General features: G+C 26.5%; 1 protein-coding gene across 1 annotated transcript in view; it reads left to right on the plus strand.

The window, feature by feature from the left end:
- The window catches only part of LOC142321264 (ras GTPase-activating-like protein IQGAP1), a 110,695-nt gene extending 100,741 nt beyond the window's left edge, over positions 1-9,954 (plus strand). Inside the window, exons 27-31 of the mRNA XM_075359261.1 lie at positions 149-295; positions 1,454-1,607; positions 3,236-3,360; positions 3,658-3,895; positions 8,037-9,954. Coding sequence (XP_075215376.1) covers positions 149-295; positions 1,454-1,607; positions 3,236-3,360; positions 3,658-3,895; positions 8,037-8,147 — 775 coding nt within the window. The 3' untranslated portion in view covers positions 8,148-9,954. The remainder of the gene's footprint in view (positions 1-148; positions 296-1,453; positions 1,608-3,235; positions 3,361-3,657; positions 3,896-8,036) is intronic.
- Positions 9,955-10,207: the final 253 nt, after the last annotated feature.

A 10,207-nucleotide genomic window follows, 5' to 3' on the forward strand; every position in this document is an offset into this window, starting at 1 on the left:
TTTTCACATTTGAGTTTATTTCTTAAGAAGTAATAGTGCTTATGTCTTATGAAAATGTATTTAATAATGTCTTCAATGAAGTAGTTTTGTATGAAAATAAATTTTTATTATATTTGTAACTAATCACATTTTTAAATATTTAATTTAGAACAAAGGAACTGCTCGTTGAAGTTTTACCATTCCTTAGTGGGCACAATTTACCAGGAGGGTTACGTATTGAACCAACTCAAGAGCAAATAGAAGGATTTTTACAAAAACCATGTAAAAAAAATAGAGAAAGTGACAAAATTTTAAGGTAACTATTTAAGATTAGCTGATTTTCTGGCTTCACTTGGAAAGCTCAGATTAATATCTTTAATTGGTTTATGTATTGTATTTTCACTGATAAGTGTGACAAGATGAAGTATGAACTTTCAAAAACCAGCTCATTTTCATATGGTTAATGACCCACCTATTAATGGCTACATTCCCATTCTTATAGGTACCTTATTACATAAAATAAATAAAAAAAGATCCAAAAACACACTGCATGACAAAATATACATATTGTTTTTCAAAATCAATGTAAAAATACTTGAGATCTTTTAGTGAAACAACAAACCTACACACACCTCAGCATTAACACAACAGAATCAGCTTCAGTAAACCACATACCACTGGATTCAGATCTTACATTTAGCACATAAAAGCCATAAACTCAGCTCTTTTGAATTATATGAAACTTAATCACAGATTATATTTGCTGGACGTATATTCATTTCAAGACAACATATCACTTTAATGGCTGCTCCAAAGCAATCTGAGGCATATTTATACATAGAAAACGAATCAAATTTCAATTAGTTTTATTAAACATAATTATTTGTTAATTTTATTTATTATTTAAAATCTAAAAAAGACAGTCCATCAAATACTGTACTGTATTTTATATATTTTTTGATTTTTTATTCTACTTTTATAAAACATATTGCAATATATATATATATGTAAGTTTGTAAACTGAGTTTAGCTGTTCCAAAAATTTCATTCTTATTTATCTTTTACTTGTGATTGAGTATGGTGGTTTTCATTATTTTAGTTTTATCCTAGGAATTCTACAGCTTACAGAAATAAAAAATAGTCTGTAGGAATCCGGTACTTCAGCTATTAATTGAATTCTGATGACAGAGAAGACAAAATATCTGTAATTTTCATTTTCGTTTAAATTATCTGGAAGAAACTTAATCTAAGATGATCAGAGGAACAAATGTACCAGCGTTTAATAAGTTTTTTTATATTTTAATTTAATTTTAGAAATAGTTTTTATTTTTCTATATTTTTTTATTAAATACATGTGGGTCGAAATGCTGTTCCTTGTTTCCTTAAAGTTGTTTAATAAAGAAATATATTTGTGTCATAAATCCTAAATTACATTTGACTTTGTGTTTATAAATGTATATTTGTTACTTTTCAGTGGACTTAGAGAATGTAAAGCAAAACTAAGAAAACTGTTGTCGCAGTTGGAGGATAAAGGTCTTGTATCACGTGATGATGGCTATCAAACAATTATTTCTTCTATTGGTAATGATATTTTGAATAAAGGAAGATATAGAGAAATTCAGCAACAGGTACTCATTTTATGTAAAGTTTACATAAGTGTTTACATAAGTTTGATAACTTATAATTAATATACTAGTTTTTAAAAAAAAAACTGAATTCCTTTGGCCATTTTTATGGTATTTATTCATACATATGTACATGTGTAGGATGTACATTCAAGTTTTTGTTTTTTTATTTGTGTATTATGAGTTCTCAATATTTTTTACTCATGACATGTATTAATGTTTAATTTTACTGTAAAAAATTAAGAAGATGAAGGTGTGTAATTGTGAAATCCTAATTTTTAACTCCAAATTTAAAGATACCTAAATCTCTAATTAATTAGTCATGACTCACTCACAATATATTTTACACTTCAGTGGTTGCAATTAGGAATTGCAACTAATTAGAATGTACACTGTAAATATATATTAATTTAAATCATTCTAATTTTATGTTGATTTCTTTCTTGGAAATATAATTAATTTAGATTAACAAACTTATAAAATCAGTATGTCATGACATAATAATTGCTTACTGGTATAAATTCTAAGAATTGAAATCCTTTTTATCAAAAAAAGATTCTTACCATTTTTTTTACATTTTTATAAATTATTTTAATAAATTATTAATTATTTTATTATTAAAATTATTTTAATGAAAATTTGGTAAGTGAAAAAAAAGTGTAGTGGATGTAGTGATTTATGATGAAAAATTTTTGGATTAAGTATTGTAAAGTTTTCATAAAAATATAATAGCAAGTAGTTTTGCTATTTTTAAGAAACTTCTAAATTTTGTTATGAATTTCCAATTATTTAAAAAAAATAAAAACTTAGTGTAGATTTACATTCTCAGTTTTGAGGTATAGTGTGCTGTGAACAGATGGGGTTGGGTTTTTCTACCACACTAAAGGCAGGAAAGTATTTGTAGCAACTGGCAAATAACAGCATTCAGTGGAACTGAATGTAACATTATTTACTTTTGGTGATTTATAACTTAAACTATATTTTAGTGATTTGGAACTTACAAGTAGCTTTTTCAGCTGTTGGCACTTTGTCCCTACTTTATACCAATTTCCAGGATGCTAAACCCAAGAATTTCTGGAGAGCAGAATAATAAAGTTGTAAAGGATGCATTTTATCATCTTTTACCCTGGATCCAATTATAAATTACATTTTTTTTATTAAATCTGCCTTTCACTGTTTGAACATATTATTTTATCATAAATTATGCTGTTAAATTATATTTCATTCAAAACACAATAAAAATTATTATATTTTAACATTAGACTGTGTAGTTAAATGAATTTGTGTAGTTAAAAAAATCAGTTCTTGTAATTAGTTAACTGATTAAAAAATGCTAATGTGAAAACTCTTAATGTATAGTGTGGGAGTTAATTTGTATTACGTAAGTTTCATGTCCATTTTTCTGTATTGAACTTAATTTTTATTTCATCAGGGAAGTCCTGTTTATGGGTAGTTGTATGTATGTAAAATCAGTAATTAACTTAAAAATTGACAAATTTAACCCCATGAATTTTTTCATGGGGTTACTTGAATTTTTTTTAAACATTTATGGTTACTTGATTTATCTTTTATTAATCTGTTTATTTGTGTATAATTATATTAATTATTTTTAAAAATGTAATTATTTTTAGGAGTTACAAACTGTGAGAAATGCCAAGAAAACTTTAGACGAAAAGACCAAGTTTTATGAAGATAAAGTGAAATTTTATAATGAGTATATTAATAAGTGCCTGGAAAATATTAGTCAAAGTAAAAGGTAATTTTTATTCTATACTTCCTTGCAAATTTTGATATATATTTGACCTTTTTTTGTTTTGGCATATTAACAAAACTGAATGATTCAGTTTATTTAGACTGTCTTGTAAACATAGAAATATAAGTTTTTATTTGTATAAAACATTTTTGAAGAAATTAAAAAGTAATTTGCATTCTGTAAATTTTTCAGAATTGATTTTCTAGGGTGTAATTTAGTTATTTATTCATTTGTGTTATAAGTTATTTTTATTTCATATATTTGTGATAAAAAAGTTGTATAATTTTTTTTCTTTTTTAGAAATGTTCATACTATTAGACGAGGTGAAAAGAACCGTAAAATGAAATCAAAGCCTACACTTAAATATTCTGCATCACAACTTAAAGAAAAAGGAGTGGTTGTTTCTATCGAAGGACTTCCTAATAGTCAGTTTAAAAATGTTTTGTTCGAAATAACACCTTCAGATAGTGTAGGAATATTTGACATAAAAGGAAAATTTATGGGTGTTGAAGTAGAAACTGTTGAAATAAATATACAGGTATGTTTATTCTTTTAAATAGTTTTATATTATTTCCACTAAAACTCTAATTATAAAACTTAAAACTAATTATAAAATTATAATTATAAAACTCTAATTAATAAAATTTATTTATGAATAATTGAACTGTCTTTGCTTCCTCATTGCTTGTACTTTAGCAGAATAAAAAACCTGTTAAAATTATCATTTCAGTACTCAGCCACAAAAGTTTGTTAATAATTTGGAAAACTACTTTTTAAGCTATTAATTTTTGTCTATTTTTCTGCTTGTTAGTCACTTTTGCATTTTAAAATTTACCTTTTCACTAATAAATAAAATTTTTATTTAAAAAAAAAAGTAGACATGTTTAGTTCTTTCTTTAATGATGATCCTGTTAATTATGAATTATTATCTTTGTTTTTTGTAAGTAGTATCAGTATTATCTAAAACTTTGATATTATTAACTATCTAAGAAATTATTCTGAAGAAGTTGTTTTCATAATTTAAGCAATGCCAAGTTTAAATTTGATAAGTCTGTGATTCCTTAGTGTACCACTGATCTCAAATAACCCATCTCTATAGTATAATATCAAGAAGAAACGGATTCGTGATCTAATACTAATTAAGTCTGCAGTTTGCTACTGTGCTATCATCTATTTATTAATAAATTATTGTAATGCATACCTTCAAATATATGTAGAAACTTGTCATTGCCAGTTTTTCTAATAAATAATCGGTTTGTAAAAGGTTTTTGTAGGCACTGACACAGTTTACTAAATTCATTTTTGATACTAAAATTGATCAGATAATATTAGAGCATGGGTACAAGAGAAGCCATTCTGGTTCTAGAAACTAATTATAGAAAACAGGCTTAACAATAATCTAGAATAATCCCATTCATGGTATATGTAGATCTAGAGAAAGGATTTGACAATCTAGAATGAATTAGATTATTTAAAGCGTAAGAAAATTCAAACTTGAATATAGGAAAATAATTGTTTATAGATTTAAGTAGCAATTATAAAAATAGAATTTGAGGAAAGAAATGATGCCCCTGTTACATTTCAACTTGTTCATAGAAAGAGGCTTTGGAAATGAAATAAGAACTTTGAGAGTGAATTAATTATTCTACAAAAGGAAATGAAAATGTTTACTTTTAGCAGAAGTGAAAAATTAGTTTAAAAAAATACAGAATCTTGTGAATGTACTAAGAGAGAAATTCATTTTGAAAATAACTAAGACTAAAACTATGATATAGAAATTAATATACAACAGATAATTAAATGAAGATAAGGATGTTATAAATAAGTTGCTGTAAAAAAGATTAACTCAAAAGAGGAAGAAATGGAAAACAGCATCAAACCAGTCAGTTGACTGATGATAAAAGAAAAATAAATACATTTCTTCAATCATGTTAGATATGCTTAATTCTAGTTTAACAATTGTAATGAACAAGAGTTATTTTCATTTCACTTTTCTGGGGTTATTAATTTAAAAACAGGAATATTTATTTATGCAAATAGCTCTTAATTATCTGCTATAGTTCTTAAAATGAAAGATGAAGTTTGTCTTTATTACTTCATCAGTAGTCACAAAATATGCACGTTTTAAAGCTTGTTTGTCTTTTGTTAATTAAATAATTAATATACAATAAATATTAATAAATCTCTAAATAAAAAAATCAGTATGTTTTCTTGCTGTCAATAAAGAAAAAAGTAATACAACATGGGATTCAATTAATTTAAAAAAAAAACTTTTCTTTTTTATTAAAACAAAGACATGGTTAAAACTGTATTTGAGCCATTAAATTTTGGTAACAGTGCCCTCAAAATTGCTTCTGTTACAAAAATAATTAAAGAAAAAACTTCTTAAATGCCTGATTTATTTACACAGCAGGACTTGGAGAGAGAGAGAGAGAGAGAGAGAGATAGACTCAATTCTCTCTCTCTCTCTCTCTCTCTCTCTCTCTCTCAAACACATCCACACACTCTCCCTTTTTTCTTTTTGATTTAAAAGTGGTCGTCAGTCAATTGAAGATGTCCCTCAACCAGGAAGGCCTCCAACTTCAGCAGATGACACCAACATTCAGAAAATCAACTATCTGGTGCATGCAAATTGTCGATTGACTGTCAGAGAACCTGCAAAAGAGGTTAGCATCTCAATTGAATCATGCCATGACATTTTGATTGAAGGATTGAAGATGCATCAAGTTGCAGCAAAGTTTGTTCCTCTGATGATTGAGCAGCAGAAAGGACATTGAGTGGATGTTTATCGGCAACTTCTTGAACAAGCTGATGACGATGAACATTCATGCATCATAATGGGAGACGAAAACTGGGTTTACGCCTACGACATTGAGACAAAAGTCCAATCATCATAATGGATTGGCAAGGATCTCCATGCCCCCCCAAGAAAGCACGTCGTTCTCGATCCAATGTCAAAGTGATGTTCTCTGTTTTTTTTTCCAATTTCAAATTGTGCATTTTGAATTGTTGTCTCAAAGTGAAACAGTGAACCATATGTACTATCAAGTTGTTTTACTATGGTTACGTGAAAAAATCCACAAAAAGAGACTGGAGCTGTGGCGAATCAACTCATGGAAACTTTACCACAACAGTGCTCCCACACACTCAGTTTTGTGCCAGAAATCAGATAACTGTTCTTCCTCAGTCTTCCTGCTCGAGACCTGGCTCCTTGCAATTTTTTCGTATTTCCAAAATTAAAATCAGTGGTGAAAGGATGCTGTTTTGAAACTATTGATGACATTAAAACAAATTCGTCACAAATCTTAAAGGCCATTTCAAATGAAGCTATCCAGGACTGCTTAGTGAAGTGGGAAAAGTGTGTGAATAGAGTGGAGTACTGTGAAGAAGATAAGGACCAATGATCTGTAAAATTAATAATAATGATTAAAAAAATGAAGTTCCCGTTAGGTTATTTTCTGAACAGACCTCGTATTTGGTATAACATTAGTAAAAACTATAGTCAAAGTGAGTAATTTTAATATTTGATATAAAAAAAGGAGCTAAATACAATAAAATTCTGAAAACTTGACCATACTGATGGAAGAACACAGTAATAAAATGCAATACTCCACCAACCTCCAAGGCGATATACTGGTAATGTCTGCCTTTCATTTAGTAGGTTCTGAGGTCAAATGCCTCCAGTAAGACTTGCCGTTTTTACATGTTACAAAATTCATTTATCATAAAAAAAAAAAAATAGTTATAATTGATCCTTGTTGCTGGAGAGCATAAATAAATAAAGAATTAAAGGTAAAAACACTTACTGTTTATTACCTATGATGAAATAAATAAATTAAAAATATTTTTATAAAAAGGTAGTGGTTAAAAAAATTAAAAAAAAGTCTAATTTATTCATTAGCAGCAGTTTTTGTTGTATTTTAGTTTTTATGATTCTTTCTCCAACCATAATTACAGATTATCTGGAGCTGGCTGTACACTAGAATTGAATGAATTATCCAAAGCTCAGTTTTTTCATTACCTGCATAACTGTTTAATATGATGGGTTCTTAATTCAGGTAGCACTGAAATTTATTGGCACTAGTTGTTACTATCCATCATTTTTCTTTTAAGTTAACTCTCACACTTATAACTATAACTCTGGAACCAATGAAAATAAGTACCACATATGATACATGGTTGCAAACCTCTCAATGAGGGCTTATTACTACAGTTAAGAAAAAGTCCAAAATCCAAACTTTTGAATTTCGGGCTTTTTTGGACACTTTTGGTCCAGTCAATTGCAATCAAAAGTGGAGGTGCACAACTAGATGTTACAATAGTCCTAAATTCAAAATGTCAACATTCTACGACTAATCGTTTTTGAGTTGTAAGAGATGCATATGAACAAATAGATATGCCGAAACTAATCAAAATGGATATTTCCATTGAAATCTGAAAACGAAAATTTTTCCCAATTACAATACTTCCTTTAATTCATACAAGAAAGTAAAAATACAATAAAATAACTACTGTAAAATGAAAATAATTGTTAGAAAATAAAAAGAATTTTGTTGTTTCATTTGTTATCCGTTGAGTCAGTGAGTTTTAGGGATGGATAGTCTTGAACAAATGTGTATATCACTCAAGTATGTTTAATACTTGTAACATTTTACATGAATTTCTTTTTGTGTTTACAGAAATTACTTCAGTTGCAGTATGAGGGTATTCACGTTATGGACATTTTTGGTAAAGCCAAAATTAATATTAACATTTTACTTTACCTTTTAAATAAGAAGTTCTATTGTTAGTATTTATTTATTTTATATTTATGACTACTTGATATGAGACTCCTTTGTAATATTTACCTTTTTTTATCTTGTTTTTAATATGAGGAAGTTACTTTTGTGGATTACTGTGTAGATCTGCTTAATGTAAAAATTAATTATTATTTTTAATTTATAATAATCTAATTCTTTTTTAAAAGACAAACTTAAGAAAAGTTACACACATGTAAAGCCATGATATTCTGATGTTCATTAGCTTCATCCTTGACCCAGTATATTTTCAGTATCTGTTAACTTAAGTGAATAATTATGATTTTTCTGCAGCAAATTGTATCAATCCCTGTAACATGTTTTTCGATCTAATAATAAAGGTTATATATTATTCAAAATTTGATCACCTATTACAAGTGTTTAATTTTTATGGTTCATTTTTTATGTTGGAGGAAAATTTTGTAAAAATTAAGCAGTTTTTATTATTACAAATTGTATTTTGTGCAGTTAGAAATGAAAATAGCAGGTGTTCAGAATGTTTTTACTTAAAAAATATTATTTTCCATCTATTAACGTAAATTAATTTTATGCCTGTAAATACTAAGCTGCATAGTGTGATTATAATTTTATTTTGTTTACTAATCCCTTGGCAGCAACATGCCTGCTGTGTTTTTATTCACATTTTTTTACATTTTAATTTTACATAGTTTATTTATTTATTTTTTTATAATAATCGTTTAAGTTATAATTTGTATTTTATCAACATATTTTTTTGTTAACTTGAAATCTAAATTACTGGGTATTTATGATATAATTTTGTTTTGACCAAAGTTTTAATTTGTAGTTAATGTATGCTCTCTCTAATTCTGAATATTTTACTTTATATTTGTACTTTAATATGAAATGTGCTGGACTGTGTTGCTTATAGTATCTTTTGTTTTTAGTTTATTTCAAAATGCTAGATTATTTAACAATGAAACCTGTATATCAGCTATAATAACTATATCAGTTGTAGAATTTTTATGTATTTTCAGTATTAGAAACAGGCTATTTTAATCCTGTTATTTTTCTTGGGAGGTAAAATAATTAAAAAGTGGCCTAATTTAAAAAAAAAATTAATGTATATAATAATGCAGTCAATTTTGATCTCCTCTAACTAATTTTGATTTTATTCAATCCAACCCCAAAATTTATTGCCGAATTACAAATAATTTCACCATATTGTATTTACCTTTGCAATAGTTTGTAATTTTCTCTATCATACACTTTTGGTTAATATCAAAAAATATTTGATGTAGGCTAAGACATAAATTCAGTAAATTTATATGGATGTAAATAAGCAGTTTTATGTGGGAAGTGTTTAATAAGCATGTAAGAGCTTCAGAGAATCTCTCTCTACATTTTTTTTTATATTAACACTTAATATTAGTATTGATAAAATAAACAGATTAGTCTATTATTTTGCCAGCCAAATGGAAAATGTGTTCAACATTATTTAACTTAGGTAATTTATGTGATATGATATATTAAACATGACTTTAATTGCTGGCATATATATTTTACATTTTTACTTTTAGAATGCCCATTTGCAAGACATTATAAATATTGTGATCTTTCAGCCCAGAAAATCGTCTTATTCTAGGTATAGTTTTTTTTTTTTTTTAATATAATAATACTACTATTTAATATTCTAATTTTTTATTTATTTGTTGTTTTAATAAGTTGTCTTTTGCTGACTAAAGTTCTGATGAGTTGGACATGTCAATAAATTGGATTGATGTTTAAAAGATTAGAAATGTCTTTTACTAAATGTTTGTATTTATTTATTGTGTAATTTACATAACAGGTTATTTAAAAATAATTGTAACATGTGTATATATTTTTTAATTTTTTTGTACTCAACAAAATTAATTTATTGATTGTATAAAAAGCTTAATGAGGTAAATTTAAGTGTATTTTTTAAAATTATGAATTATTTTTAGGTTCGTTATTTTTATTATTGAAAATTGTACAGATTTTTTTCCAATTAACTATTTTAATTGTGTAAGATTTTAATTCACTTTACTAGGTAATTATTTTATACACTAACCATG

The sequence above is a fragment of the Lycorma delicatula genome, chromosome 3 (genome assembly GCF_047948215.1).
Source record: "Lycorma delicatula isolate Av1 chromosome 3, ASM4794821v1, whole genome shotgun sequence".
Taxonomy (NCBI): domain Eukaryota; kingdom Metazoa; phylum Arthropoda; class Insecta; order Hemiptera; family Fulgoridae; genus Lycorma; species Lycorma delicatula.